Source organism: Podarcis gaigeae, assembly GCF_964106915.1.
Source record: "Podarcis gaigeae genome assembly, chromosome: 3".
Lineage (NCBI taxonomy): Eukaryota > Metazoa > Chordata > Lepidosauria > Squamata > Lacertidae > Podarcis > Podarcis gaigeae.
The window spans coordinates 982,490-998,765 of NC_139680.1; the positions used below are offsets into that span (position 1 = coordinate 982,490).

Consider the following 16,276-nt stretch of genomic DNA (forward strand, 5'->3'; position numbering starts at 1 on the left):
GACAGTAAGAGCTGTTCGACAGTGGAATTTGCTGCCAAGGAGTGTGATGGAGTCTCCTTCTTTGGAGGTCTTTAAGCAGAGGCTTGACAACCATATGTCAGGAGTGCTCTGATGGTGTTTCCTGCTTGGCAGGGGGTTGGACTCAATGGCCCTTGTGGTCTCTTCCAACTCTATGATTCTATGTAACCTGAAGCGTCTGTAACCCGAGGTACCACTGTATAACCAAACAGTTCCAGCTCTTTCTTTCAGAAGCCTGACCCAGTGAAACATTGTTCATAGGCTTAAGAGGTTTTGGGCCTTAGTTGTGGGTGGTGTTCTTCTGAGAAAGAGGAAAGGCACCATCAAGGACACCTTCAAGCACAGACAACCACAGACAAAGGAAGTAAAGTCTCAAAAGCAAATTAAAAATGGGGAGAACATAATGGAACTCTGGCAGAACGTCTTACAAAAAACAAACTGTTGCTCTGCCAGATTCAGAAATCTGGACACAATAATGTACTTGATGCTTTTCTTGTAGACACATGACATAATAGTATCTGGTGAGGACACAATCTTTTCAGTGCTCTCCCAAGTCACACATGAACCTCCATAGCTGAAACCTCTCATGGCCGTTTTAAACAAAGCATAAACAAATAAAAGTGATATACTCACCTTTCTAAGTTCAATTGTCACCTCATTTCTATGTCTTCGCATAGTCTGTAGAAGAGAAAAACAGAAACATACAACACACAAATGAAGTAATAGTACCAAAGCCTATGATGATTCAGTTTAACTCTCTTTAACCAATTTTAGGGAACCTACAACTATACACCAGGCTAGATGTTACAGAACTTTATTCCACTGATTATGAGATGTGTCATACTAATTTTCTACAAGGCAGAGTGAGGAGACCATTTAAAGTAAAACATGGATGGGAAGGAATACCACAACCACGCCTAATGCCATCATTTTCTCCTCCCAAAAACTATTTTGCTTAAGTTGTTTTTCTGCAGTGATTCCAAAAGCAACATTCACCAAGAGAAAAAATAGCTGAGGAAATTTCAAGGAGAATTTTTGCATGTGGGAAGGGCTCAGTACACACATCCCAGCGATGCTGTGCCTGCGTTTGCCATCCGCACACCACCTCAAGGGAAAGTGGCACAGCTGACATCATGACACACCAATCGCAGCAATGGAGCTTCTTGTTTGGTCTTTCTTGCAAATGAATGCTGAACGGTGAAAAAAGACATGCAAAATGTAGCACTGCAGGACAACAGAAAAATTGTAGAATAATTGTAGGAAATTTGCTGGAGAGATTACACACATCTGAACCATTGTTTTGGGAAATTACATTTGGTTCACACAAAAGGAGATGAGGTGGTAAACATTCACTTCAAAAGAAAGAAGAGGCCAGCATCAAAAAACAATACAGAAAAGAGAGACAAGCTTCAAAATGTTGTCAAAATATATGAAGAACTTTAATAAAAAGATCAACTGTCTGATGTGTTTTAATAGAAACCTTCCTCAGGGGAACAGAACCGTAATTAATTCAATATATGTGTGTATGCGCGCACATGCGTGATATCACATCAGCTATATGGATAAGAAAATTTAACTGTGCAGCAGCAATTGATTTGGATGAAAATATTTATTATTCTGCTGTCATTCAGTATAAGTGTGTATATATGTGCTATTTCTGGTTTTGCTTATATATGTTGTCTTTTAATTCCTTCCATTTAAATATTATTAAAAACGGATTTAACAAAGGAGTGAATAAACTTCAACCCATAGGCCCAACACAACCTTCTCCCCTTGGTTCCTTCCTCCCCATCAGCTGTTCAGCAAGGAGCAGCTGACAGAGGGAAAGATGTGGATGCTGTGCATTATGTGCAATTGCTGCTCTGAGTGCCAGCTGCTGGAAACCACCTGAGGAAAGAGGGCTTCTGTTCATGTCCTGCTTACATGTCTCCTGCAAGCTTTTGGTTGGCCACTGTGAGAACAGGATACTAGGCTGGATGGATTATTGGCCTAATCCAGCAGGCTCTTATTATGAGAAAAGGCTCTTCTTATGCAAAAAGTGTCCACACATTTTGCAATCACATGCATGCAATTATTAGGTTGCAACTGCATTTCAAAATTTGAGGCTTTAAATAGCTTTAAGGCAGTGCTTAGAGTTCAACTGTGCAGTGCTATTATTTCTATTCTTTTTCTGAGATTATTAACTTCTTTTGCCTTTTGTAGAGTAAGGACATAAAGGGTATGGGGAGCTTTTTATTTTTTTAAAAAAGCAAACTTTATTAGAAATGTCTGTGGAGAAAATGGAAGATAAAACTTGAGTGGAGTTACTAAGAATTACGTCTATGCCTGCTCACATGGGAAATAGCTTTGTCTTGGTGTTTCTGGTCCTGAAATTCATCTGACATCTTTCCACCAGGGTGATGTGGCCCTTGACCTGAAAAACCTTCCCCACACATGTTCACAATAGAACCTTTCCTTTTAGTTTATGATATGTAAAGGGCCTGTACTATTTATACTAGTAGTTTTGTCTTGAGCCGATTTGTGAACTTCATGCTTACTGAGTTTTGCAGTTAAAAATAAGTTTTTATTGTTTATGGTAGATGAAAGCCTAATTTGATTAACATATGTTCCATGTTTTATTATTTGTCTGACTACAATTTATATTGATAATTATTTATATATATATATTTAGGTATTGAATAACTTTATATTGACCACATTTGTGCATAATGCTAAACCATGGTTTTAGCACTGTACTGAATAAGCCCAAGCAAAGCACAAACTCTCATGCTCCCTCTTCCCTGGCCTTCCCACAAAGTTTCATGTGTTTTTTTAAAATTCTGCTCATTTTTCTTCCCCTTAGCATTCTCAAATAGCATTCTGTTTGGGCCAGGTTTAAAGCAAACTCTAGTTAATTTAGCAGCTTTATAACCCATTATTTAAGGGACCTTTCTAAGAGGTTTACCAGAGGGCCACAATGTATACATAAAGTTTTGTATAAATAAACAAACCGAGAATAAGTGGTTAAGAGCTAGTTAACTAAAAGGCAAATGCCAGGATTAAACCATTCTCAAAATAAAGGAGTGTACAGTGATACCTCGGGATACGAACGGGATCTGTTCCGGAGCCCCGTTCGCATCCTGAACAAAATGTAAGACCCGACTGTGCGCCTCGCATTTTGCCGCTTCCGCACATGCACGTGATGTCATTTTGACCGTCTGCACATGCGCATGCGACGAAACCCGGAAGTAACACGCTCCGTTACTTCCGGGTCGCCGTGGAGCGCAACCCAAAAATACTTATCCTGAGGCATATTTATCCCGAGGTATGACTGTATATAGGGACGCAGGTGGCGCTGTGGGTTAAAGCCTCAGCGCCTAGGACTTGCCGATCGAAAGGTCGGCGGTTCGAATCCCTGCGGCGGGGTGCGCTCCCGCTGCTCGGTCCCAGCGCCTGCCAACCTAGCAGTTCGAAAGCACCTCCGGGTGCAAGTAGATAAATAGGGACCGCTTACCAGCGGGAAGGTAAACGGCGTTTCCGTGTGCGGCTCTGGCTCGCCAGATGCAGCTTTGTCACGCTGGCCACGTGACCCGGAAGTGTCTCCGGACAGCGCTGGCCCCTGGCCTCTTAAGTGAGATGGGCGCACAACCCCAGAGTCTGTCAAGACTGGCCCGTACGGGCAGGGGTACCTTTACCTTTACCTTTTATGACTGTATATCCCATCATAGATCTGTACTTGGATTGGTGTTAACTTGTGCAAAAATGAAAAATTAGTCAGGCTAATTTTTTAAAAGCAAATTGTGTTCAACCAAAGGTGAACTGTCTAGGAGCTTTACTAATGCCATCTTGGTAATCAAGATAAAGCCACAATGAATTGGCAAGTGTTGTAGCAATGAGCTTGTATAGGTTTATAATCACTTGCTTTGATATAAGCTAATGGGCTTGCTTTCATGCTATCCTTATCTGTGAGCCCAGAAAGGGGAACTATCTGTAAGACTTGGGGATTTGCCGCCTATGCCACATCTGGGCAGGTGAAGCGATGAGAAGTGCTAGGTAAAGTGACTGTGTGGAACCCAGTTCAGCTACTGATTGATTGTTTGACTACAGTACATTATTTATTGCTTTCATTTAATAATAATAATAATAATTATTATTATTATTATTATTTATTATTTGTACCCCGCCCATCTGGCTGGGTTTCCCCAGCCACTCTGGGTGGCTTCCACAAAGAGCAAAAATACACTAAGATGTCACACATTAAAAACTCCCCTGAACAGGGCTGCCTTAAGATGTCTTCTGAATGTCAGGTAGTTGTTTATCTCTTTGACATCTGATGGGAGGGCGTTCCACAGGACGGGCGCCACTACCGAGAAGGCCCTCTGCCTGGTTCCCTGTAGCTTTGCTTCTCACAATGAGGGAACCGCCAGAAGGCCCTCGGCGCTGGACGTCAGCGCCTGGGCAGAATGATGGGGGTGGAGACGCTCCTTCAGGTATACTGGGCCAAGGCCGTTTAGGGCTTTAAAGATCAACACCAACACTTTGAATTGTGCTAAGAAACGTACTGGGAGCCAATGTAGGTCTTTCAAGACCGGTGTTATGTGGTCTCAGCGGCCGCCCCCAGTCACCAGTCTAGCTGCTTCATTCTGGATTAGTTGTAGTTTCCGGGTCACCTTCAAAGGTAGCCATGTAGAGCGCATTGCAATTGTCCAAGCGGGAGATAACTAGAGCATGCACTACTCTGGCGAGATAGTCCGCGGGCATGTAGGGTAGGCATGTAGCCTGCGTACCAGGTGGAGCTGGTAGACAGCTGCCCGGGACACAGAATTGACCTGCGCCTCCATGGACAGCTGGGGGTCCAAAATGACTCCCAGGCTGCGCACCTGGTCCTTCAGGGGCACAGTTACCCCATTCAGGACCAGGGAGTCCTCCACACCAGCCCGCCCCCTGTCCCCCAAAAACAGTACTTCTGTCTTGTCAGGATTCAGCCTCAATCCATTAGCCACCATCCATCCTCCAACCGCCTCCAGGCACTCACAGAGGACCTTCACCGCCTTCACTGGTTCTGATTTGAAAGAGAGGTGGAGCTGGGTATCATCTGCATATTGATTCATGGATGGGCTAATGATCTTGTTGGATAGTAAAATTCATGCTAAATTGCTGTTTTAGGGGTTGTTTTTAAATGTCTGGAACGGATTAATCCATTTTGCTTTCTATGGGAAGGCGTGCCTTGGTTTTAGAACACTTTGGTTTTGGAACAGACTTCCGGAACGGATTAAGTTTGAGAACGAAGGTACCACTGTAGTGCCAAATCCCCATTCTCTCCTTCCCTCATTCCTCATGTCTTGCTTCCCAATCGCAGTGCTACAAATACTGTTCATCCATCTACAATTTTATTTATCCTCTTGAGCTGGTATGCAATAGAACCATGTGGCACTTCCTGGTGAGCCAGATCTGGTCCAAGGACTAACAACTGTTCAACCTGAGCACATAGGCTGAGCTGAGGCTTAAAAAAAATCAAACCAAAACAAAAAAACTTTAAAACCACCATGGCCGAAATTGCATTGTCTAATTACAATAGTGTATTTTATATTTATATTGGTTTCCTGTGTAACTAATAAGAGCCTGGGTTAAACCACAGAGCCTAGGGCTTGCCGATCAGAAGGTCGGCGGTTCGAATCCCCACGACGGGGTGAGCTCCCGTTGCTCGGTCCCTGCTCTGCCAACCTAGCACTTCGAAAGTACATCAAAGTGCAAGTAGATAGATAGGTAAATCTTCCGGTGGGAAGATAAATGACGTTTCTGTGCGCTGCTCTGGTTCGCCAGAAGCGACTTAGTCATGCTGGCCACATGACCTGGAAGCTGCACACCAGCTCCCTCGGCCAGTAAAGCAAGATGAGCGCCGCAACCCCTGAGTCATCCGCGACTGGACTTAATGGTCAGGGGTCCCTTTACTTTTAATAAGAAACTAAAGCTAGTTTTTCACAGGAAACTGCCATCCCTGAATAGGTGAAATTCCAAAGTGTGAAGGTGGATGGGAAACAAAATGGCTACCCAGGACAGTGACTACCTAGAAAAAAATTTTGGGAGTTGTGGTGGATGGCATAAAGAAAATATCAACCCAATGGTTGGATGGGGAACAAATTCAGTTTTAGGAATTATGAAGAAACTGAGAATACTACCACAAATATAATGGCATTATATACATTTGTCTTGAGGACACATTCTGTACATCTACAATTGCTGCATTTCGCAAGGAGTACCTTAGGTCAACGACAGACAGTGACCATTTTAGACATGTCCAATTGTGTGATCGCCAACAAGTGGGTCCTTTTGAATCCAGAAGAGGGCATAATGGAGGCAGGGTGTAATGGGAGTGGAGGCTCTTACACACACTCTGTTAATGCGCACAGGGGCTGGGAACTGAGCCCCCACGTCAAACAGTTGTGGCCTGTACAAGATATTTATGTTGTTTTTCACTCGATTCAGAATTGGCCTCCACAGTCACTTACGGACTCATTGTTAAAACCGTGCTTATGAAACACAATCTTACTCGGCTACAAGTGATCGCCAAAGAAGTATCAACAACATAATTAAATGTCATTAAAAACACTCATAAATATGTACAACAGAATGTTGTATGTATGCAAGCTATGCTTGTGTGTATAAAAAAAAGGCACTAAATGCCAGTGGAAACACACCAGTAAAGATGCTTGTTGGATCTTGGAGGGGAAGCTATTCAGTCAAGCAGGAGCTATACATCCTTCTTGTGACTGACAGCAGATGGGTCAGGAAAGGCTATAGAACCACCAGCATGAGCGCATCAAAGGATATTAGTGGAAGGGCTGGTTCATATGGGGAGGCTGAGATTCCTGCATTGCAGGAGGCTAGACTAGATGATCCTTTGGCGCCCTTCCAACTCAGAATTGTAAAGGTGCAATCTCAAATAACCAGGTTCCAGGTTGCTTAGCGCTACACGGATGAGCTACATGGGCAGTAACAAAACCTTGAACTTGGTTACGTAGCAGATTGGAAACCAATGTCTCTTCTTCAAGGCAGGTATTATATGCTTGCCGTATGGGTCACCAATTAGCAGCCTAGCCACAGCATTTGGTACTAGCTGAAGCTTCCCACTCAAAGGGATCAATTCCCAAATCTGAGAACCAAGAGGGCCTCAAAATTCAGTATCAGTTTATTGTCCCTCATCCATTCTACCATTCAGCTCCTAGTTCGGGATCTGCTCAGCCCCATCTGATTCAGATATCACAGAGAACTGTATACTGATGACACCATGTTTCAGATCTCCTGCTATCCACTCTAACAGCTTCGTAAAGATGCTTAAAAGCATAGGGGACAAGATGGTTCCCTGCAGCACCCCATAGTACAAGTGCACGGGGTTGAACAAGATGACCCTGGTGGTCCCTTCCAACTCTACAGTTCTTTGATTCTGTAGTCACACAATGCTATTCCCTAGAGCTGGAATTCTTTCACTTTGTTTCCCAATGTATTTCATATCAATTAAAAATTTGGTGTGACATGAGCACATTTTTATTCTCAGAGCATGGCCCAAAGAACAAAACTTTGAAAACCACTGTGTTAAAAGCTGCTGAGATATCAAGCAGAAACAATGGTGTGATACCATTCATCAAGAGCAACCAAGTCCCACACCCAGACTGGGAAGAATTTACAGTCGTACCTTGATTCTCGAATGCCTTGTGACTCAAACGTTTTGGCTCCCGAACACCACAAACACAAAAGTGAGTGTTACGGTTTGCTAACGTTTTTGGAAGCTGAACGTCCTGTAGCCAATCGGAAGCCGTGCCTTGTTTTCCAAATGTTTTTGGAAGGCAAACGGACTTCTGGAACGGATTTCATTCAAGAACCAAGTGTATTTACGAACAGGATTTATATGCTGTGTAATCATCAGAACCTCTAAGGAGTTTACATAAGATGCCTTTGATCTTATGTCATGTAAGAGCTGTCACCTCTCAAGTACCCTTCCTAAGACGTTAGTAGTTGTCGAAAACCCACAGGGTCCAAGTCACATTTCTTTAGGAGTGGATGCACTCCCACCTCTTTCTCCATACCTTAAAAGAGCATTGGCCATATCGTGAACACACCTTGTCAGCTCCCTTCAGCTAGTTTGAAATTGGCAAGATGGGCAAGGGTCAAGGGGGCATGTTGTCATTTGGGCAAGTCATTTTCAAGTACACATCACCAAGCTGGAATTCGACAAGCTGTTCAAGTTCCTATGAAGGCAACCAATGTTATCAAAGTGCCCAGCAAATGCATCATAATGGGCATTCAAGGGTTCGATCATCCCATTTGTTGAGATATAGAACAATCCTCCCACCAGTTGGAAAAACTTGCCTAGAATTTTAGCATGCAATTGAGGTAGCAAAGGAAGCTTTCTTTGCCACCCAAATAACCATGCAAAAATCACAATTATGTGCCCTAGTGTGTCTGCTTGTCCCCACTGTGTGCCTGGTGCCACCTACACTCCAGCTGCTGTCCAATTCATTTCAATAGCCTGACCATCTCATCTACTGATTGTAAGAACTAGGTTTTTGAGATTTAAAATAGCCAAGAACTTAAGCCTACTCGAAATGCACTCTGCTAGTACCACATGAGAACTATTACAAGTTCTTGCCTTCAACATGTATGGTGTTATGATACTCACAAAATAAGGTGCTCACCACTAGGTAAAAGGTAAAGGGACCCCTGACCATTAGGTCCAGTTGTGGCCAACTCTGGGATTGCAGCGCTCATCTCGCTCTATTGGCCGAGGGAGCCGGCGTACAGCTTCTGGGTCATGTGGCCAGCATGACTAAGCCGCTTCTGGCGAACCAGAGCAGCGCACGGAAACGCCGTTTACCTTCCCGCCGGAGCGGTACCTATTTATCTACTTGCACTTTGATGTGCTTTCGAACTGCTAGGTTGGCAGGAGCAGGGACCACTTATCAAAGCAAAATAGCCTAGATGCTGTTCAGTCTGGTTTCATTGAACAAAGAGTGCCTTGGTAACCCTGCTAACGCCAATGGTAGGAAATGGATAGAAGCGTTCTCATTCATTCTCAAGGACTATGGGGGAAATGGTATTGCACACTGTATATTGTTTCCTAATCTTTGTGTATTCAATACCCAACATACTGACAAGTGCACAAACCCAGGACAGATGAAATGATAGAGAAGGTGCGTTGCACCCTCTTTCTAAATAATAATAATAATAATAATAATAATAATTTATTTATACCCCACCCATCTGGCTAGGTTTCCCTGGCCACTCTGGGCAGCTTCCAGCAGAATATTAAAATAAAATGATTCATCAAATATAAAAAGCTTCCCTAAATAGGGCTGCCTTCAGGTGTCTTCTAAAATCAGATTATTGTTGTTTGTTTCTTTGACATCTGATGGGAGGGCACTCCACAGGGCGGGTGCCACTACTGAGAAGGCCCTCTGCCTGGTTCCCTGTAACTTGGCTTCTTGCAGTGAGGGAACCGCCAGAAGGCCCTTGGAGCTGGACCTCAGTGTCCGAGCAGAATGATGGGGGTGAACACGCTCCTTCAGATATACTGGACCGAGGCCATTTAGGGCTTTAAGGGTCAGCGCCAACACTTTGAATTATGCTCGGAAATGTACTGGGAGCCAATGTAGGTCTTTCAGGACCATATAGAATAGACAGTATATTAGAACATAGCTCCAATCCACATTGACCGTATTTAGGCTCTCCAGAGCCCTTGTAAGGTGGAATAGTGGCCCCTTCCCCACAATATCACTTGGCTTAGAAGAAAAGATTCCCTTTGGGCCACACTACACCTATGTTATCAAAGAAAAAACACTACCACTGATCTGCTATAATTTTAAAAAAATAGTACAGTGTGTCTGTACCCTTGCAATTGCTTCTCTTTTATAGGGAGCAGCAATTGGAGAACCAGCAACCAAATTGAACTTCATGCCAACTAGATCTACAGTTAACAACCCAAAGGCAGGTTGGAGGGGAAGCACTGACATTTAGGGCAATAGGTCCTATTGTTGTTGTTACTATTTCATCTCTTCCTCAAAGTGACCATCTTGTAAACTAGCTGCTACTTAGAATCACAAAACTAACAATACAATGCTCTGCATGGTTACTAAAAGTAGAAGACCCCCATTAAATTATCTGATATGTATGCATACAATGGCAGCCTAAGCAAGAAAGCCATTATCTTTTTCATTATATATTGTGTCCCTATAAACAAATCCAGGTACATTTGGATACTCCAACCTGCAGCTGGGTGGAGGCCTACAGGGCTAAACAAAGGAGTTCCCATTAAGTGTCAGGGATGATAACATGCAAGGCTCCTATCAATCCTGCATATTGGAAATAGAGCGTTTAACAGGGAGACAGAATGGGTTGTTCTTCACTTTCACATTTGTAGGTGATGATGGACAACCACTGGAGCCCGGGGGGGGGTGCTATTTGGAGGCAGCAATAGCACCGGTCTTCAAAATACAGTTACTGTGTCTGGGTTATTTGGGCACTAACTGACCCCTAGCCCAGCTAGGAGTAAACACGGCTATGGGGGGGGGGGGGGAGGCGCCTGTCAAAACCAACACATGGGAAAGGACATGGATGCATCTGTCCAAAGTTCCAGGGAGGATGGGGCCGAGCTCGAGGGGAGATCCGCGGAGGTGCAAAGTGGCTGTCAGGGTCCCCGCGCCCGGAGGCGGCGTCCCAGGCGACAGCGAAGGACAAAGAGGCCAGAGGGACCCGGCCGAGCCCTCGCTCCGTCTCCGACAGGCTGCCCGGGGCCACGGGGGGGGGGGAGGGGGCGCAGAAGCACAAAGGGCTCCCGGCCGCCCCGCTGCCCGGCCTCCGCCTCGGGGAGCCTCGGCGCCGCGGGGTCCCGGCAGGCAGGGAGGCGGCCGGAGAAGCGGGATCCCGGCGGGGCGCCGACCCCGCACGAGGCAGGCTGCGGCCTACGCAGAGCGGCTTCTCCCGGCCCGGCCGCCCGGCACCCACCTCCACGTCTCGGCCCTTGTTCTTGAAGCTCTTGAAGCGGTGGTTCTCCAGGCCGGCGGCGGCGGCGGCGGCGGCGGCGTTGTCAGCCATGACGGCGGCAGAGGCTCCGGGCTGAGGCGGAGACGGCGCGCGCACGCGCGAGCGAGCGAAGGCGGGCAGGGGCGGGGCGACGGGGCGACGCCCAGTGACGAGCGAGGGGCGGGGCTTCCGGGGCGCCTGCGCAGCGAGCGAAGAGCGGGAAAGGGCAGAGCGGCCGCGGCATTGCGTCGAGGCCTCGCTTCCGGGGGAAGGAGGCTGAGGGCCGGGAGGCGGCTGCTTGGCCCGGGGCGCGCTGCTGCTGCTGCTGCTGCTGCTGCTGCGAGGGAGTCTCGGCGCGGCGCTGCTTTGGCCGGCGGGGAAGCGAGGCGGCGGCGGCCCAAGTCCTTCCCGCGGGATCAGCGCCGCCTTCCCTGCCGGGCCCCTACGCCACCACGAAAGGCAACCGGCGGCCTTCCTCGGGGCTCCAGCCCCTCGCCCTCGAGGCGCGCTGCTGGCCCTTCCTTACCCACAATATGGTCCGGAAACCTGAAACCTGAACCCAGGGAATGGTTGACCTAGGCATGCATGCTTTTGAATGTTCTTTTTAAACCAACAACCTTGAAATAAAAGGTTTTTCTATATGCCAGATTCGCACAAAAAGCGTGCGCGTCGCTATCCGTGTATCACTCCAAGCCAGTCGAGCTGTTTTAGTAAATCGCATCCTTCCCGTCAGACTAAAGGAAATAACAGTGTTGTAAATAAAAATATGCTGTAGACGGTTTGGTAATAGACCTCCCCCAGAGAAACATGCACTTCAACACTGGATTTTCTCCCCATGTTGTATTAGCTGTGGATCTGTTGGGGGTCCTCTGGGCAGCCACCCCTGCTCTCTGAGGTGCCCCCCTGCCCCAAAGAGAGGCATCATTTGTCTGCAGAGCTGCTGCAATAAACAGGTGTTGAAGCTGTTGGGAGGCAGAGAAGCAAGAGGGCATCAAAGGAGGGAGGGAGGGAAGGAACGAAGGAAAGAGGGACAGAGTCTAGTGTTGCCCGCAGCACCCCTGGCCATCATTCAAGGCACCCCAGGGTGCCATGGCACACTGGTTGAAAGCCACTGCCTTAGGACGCCCCATCATCTCAGGTATCTGCACTATCACAGTGGGCATTTCTGGATATATGGACTCTGTTCTGAAACCATATGCCATCAGTGCTCCTAGCTAAACATGTGACACCACAGACTTTCTGAGGAAAATACAATCTTTGAACAAGCTACCTAACAATACTATACTAGCCACTATGTATGTGGAATCCCTGTACACCAACATCCCACAGAATGATGGATTACAAGCTATAAAGAACACCATCTCTGATCAAATCACAGTGGACTTTGCTACCAAACTCTGCCATTTTGTTCTCGCCCACAACCACTTCAAATCTGGAGATTACCTGTTCCTCCAGATCAGCAGCACAGCAATGGGCACCCACATGGCCCCACAGTATGCCAACATCTTCATGGCAGATTTGGAACAACGCTTCCTAAACTCCTACCCACTCAAACCTCTCTTGTACCTGCAATACATTGACAATATTTTTATTATCTGGACACATGGTCAGCAGACCCTGGACACCTTCCATCAGACATTCGATGACTTTCACCCCACCATCAACCTAACAATGAACCAATCTATGCAAGAAATACATTTTCTGGACACTACTATAAAAATACAGAATGGGCGTATAGACACCACCTTATACCAAAATCCAACGGACCGACAAACATCTGCATGCTTCCAGCTACCATACCAAACAAACAATTGTATATAGCCAGGCTCTACGTTACAGCCGCATCTGTTCCAACTCTACAGACAGGGATTCTCACCTAAGGGATCTACAACAAACCTTTTTGGAACTAAACTATCCTGATGAAGTTAAACAACAAACTTGCTGCAAGACAGATTCAAATTAAAACAGAACACCACTGGTAACCACATACAGCTCCAAAGTTAAAACAGCTCATTGCATCATCAGAGATTTACAACCTCTCCTAAACAATGACAGTTCTTTCTCAAGCTCTGGGAGGAAGATCTTTCATTGCCTACAGACAGCCACCCAATCTTAAACAACTCACCCACAATAATACAACAACCAGACTTAACATGGACACTGGTACCAGAGCCTGCAATAAGCCCAGATGCCAACTTTGCTGCCACATACACCCAGACAACACCATTACTGGCCCCAACAACATCAAACATACCATCTCAGGGGTATTTAAATGCTCATTTTAAAACATTGTGTATGCCATCAAATGCCAGCAGTGCCCTTCAGCTCTCTGTATTGGACAAACAGGCAAACCCTATGCCAAAGAATTGTTGTTTAGTCATTTAGTCGTGTCCGACTCTTTGTGACCCCATGGACCAGAGCACACCAGGCACTCCTGTCTTCCACTATCTCCCGCAGTTTGGTCAAACTCATGCTGGTAGCTTCGAGAACACTGTCCAATCATCTCGTCCTCTGTCGTCCCCTTCTCCTTGTGCCCTCCATCTTTCCCAACATCAGGGTCTTTTCCAGGGAGTCTTCTCTTCTCATGAGGTGGCCAAAGTATTGGAGTCTCAGCTTCAGGATCTGTCCTTCCAGTGACCACTCAGGGCTGATTTCCTTCAGAATGGAGAGGTTTGATCTTCTTGCAGTCCATGGGACTCTCAAGAGTCTCCTCCAGCACAATAATTCAAAAGCATCAATTATTTGGCGATCAGCCTTCTTTATGGTCCAGCTCTCACTTCCATACATCACTACTGGGAAAACCATAGCTTTTACTATATGGACCTTTGTTGGCAAGGTGATGTCTCTACTTTTTAAGATGCTGTCTAGGTTTGTCATTGCTTTTCTCCCAAGAAGCAGGCGTCTTAATTTTGTGACTGCTGTCACCATCTGCAGTGATATGGAGTCCAAGAAAGTAAAATCTCTCACTGCCTCCATTTCTTCCCCTTCTATTTGCCAGGAGGTGATGGGACCAGTGACCATGATCTTCGGTTTTTTTATGTTGAGCTTCAGACCATATTTTGCACTCTCCTCTTTCACCCTCATTGAAAGGTTCTTTAATTCCTCCTCACTTTCTGCCATGAAGGTTGTGTCATCTGCATATCTGAGGTTGTTGATATTTCTTCCGGCAATCTTAATTCCGGCTAGGGATTCATCCAGCCCAGCCTTTCGCATGATGAATTCTGCATAAGTTAAATAAGCTGGAAGACAATATACAGCTTTGCCGTACTCCTTTCCCAATTTTGAACCATAGGCAGCTCTAACTGTATGGAACTGTTGTCCCATATGCAGTTCTAACTGTAGCTTCTTGTCCCACATAGAGATTTCTCTATTTAAAAAAAAATAACTTTTATTAAGTTTTCCATTTAACAATCCAATCATATCACATTTATTATTCCAAATTATACCAATACATATCATAAAGTCCAAATATTTTGCCAAATTATATATTTTTGTTGGGGATTCTCATGCTTCGAGTTCAGTAAGGGTCCAGTCATCTCATATTTCTGCTGCTTTTAGTGTTCACCAGTCCCATCTTTCAATCTTCTTCTTGTTATCCTTTTTCTTCTTAATAGCCTCTGAGTTGTTTTCACAGGCGAGTTAAAGTAAGCAATATTATGCTTCTGTGTGAACTTTGTAAGGCTCTCCCTTTTTTTTAAAGCTGGTAAGTCTTTTGTTTGCAATAAATCACACACTGATCCAAAAGTCCTCCTTGAGCGGCAAACGCCATCATTCTCAGTTCCGATTAAATAAAATCTAGGCATTTGCTCATTAATTTTCCCAGACAGGTTGCATCATAAATTAGGCTTTCCAGGGAAGATTTTGCCAAGTCGAACTTATAATACAAACATGATAACAGAGTAGTGGCTCGCCTCCCCCTGTGCCTATTAATCTCGCAACATAGTCTGTCTCATAATGGCGGATCCCGATTAAAAACTGCGTCACAAGAGAGCCTTTTATTTTCTTTCCATATCTTTCAAAAAACAAAGGCTTTAGGTGATATTTTTATTTCCACATGGTTTATTTTCCAATCTCACTTGTTATAAGTCGTATGACGGTTCTTCTTGGGTGGGGGTTGTTAGGTAATATTGTAATAAAAAAAAAGAAAAAGTTCCCTCCCCCCCTTTCCGTTCCTTTTCAACATACCAGCATAGATGTTATTATTTGATGTTATCTTCTGTCCAGTCCATTTCATCACTCTTAACTTCTCAGTGGCAGTGGCAACGAGTCGCTCTCAGAGACAGTGTCCGGGAGATCCGAACTCACTCGAGGGCTTTCCGTCCAGTGCCCTCACCCCCTCCTTCTTTTGAGCTCGGGGGTGATTTATGGGCAACCACGGAGGAGGCTGCATCTTCCCTTGCACCGGGAATAATTTGGGAGGCTGATTTACTCCCATCATCAGCCCCTTAATTACCTCGTGTAAGCTGGAGAGGTGGTATTGTCGGCCATCTTCCTTTAAAAAAATTTTTTTATAAAATTTTCAAATTTAACAATAAAAGAAAAACATTCCATTTGAATTATACATCCAATTCTAATCTTTCCACTTTCAGACTTCCTTCAGTCTTTCTGGAAATTTTCATGTTTTCACAATTATTCACATTTCTTGCATCTGTATTGTTGTTGTTTTTTAACCAAATTAATCTTAACCATTATTATAAAACAATATTTCTTTCCATTATTATCACAGAGCTTCTTGAAAACCTACAAACGTTAATTGACCTTCACATATATTCTTAATATACTCTGTAAATTTATTCCAGTCCTCGGTAAATCTCTGGTCTCGCCGGTTCCGAATTTTCCCCGTAATTTTGCGTATTCCATCAACTTCATTCTCCATTCTTCTTTTGTCAGGATTTCTTCCTGTTTCCATTTTTGTGCCACCAAAATTCTTGCCGCTGTTACTGCATATAAAAACAGCTTCTCATCCTTCTTTTTTATGTCATTTCTTAGTATTCCTAAAAGAAAAGTTTCTGGTTTTTTAACAAAGGTATATTTCAACATTTTTTTCAATTCATTATAAATCATTTCCCAGAAACCTTTCATTTTTTTACATTCCCACCACATGTCATAGAATGTTCCTTATTTCTTCTGACATTTCAATTGTCGGCCATCTTCCAAGGCGCCCCTAGCGGCCTGCCCCCCACATAGAGATTTCTCAGGAGACAGATGAGGTGATCAGGCACTCCCATTTCTTTAAGAACTTGCCATAGTTTGTTGTGGTTGA

General features: G+C 45.0%; 1 protein-coding gene across 1 annotated transcript in view; it reads right to left on the minus strand.

The window, feature by feature from the left end:
- KPNA3 (karyopherin subunit alpha 3) overlaps positions 1 to 11,502 on the minus strand; it is a 41,601-nt gene extending 30,099 nt beyond the window's left edge. Inside the window, exons 1-2 of the mRNA XM_083730459.1 lie at positions 10,996 to 11,502; positions 652 to 696 (exon numbers count right to left, since the gene is read on the minus strand). Of these exons, the coding sequence (XP_083586585.1) occupies positions 652 to 696; positions 10,996 to 11,085 (135 nt within the window). The 5' untranslated portion in view covers positions 11,086 to 11,502. The remainder of the gene's footprint in view (positions 1 to 651; positions 697 to 10,995) is intronic.
- Positions 11,503 to 16,276: the final 4,774 nt, after the last annotated feature.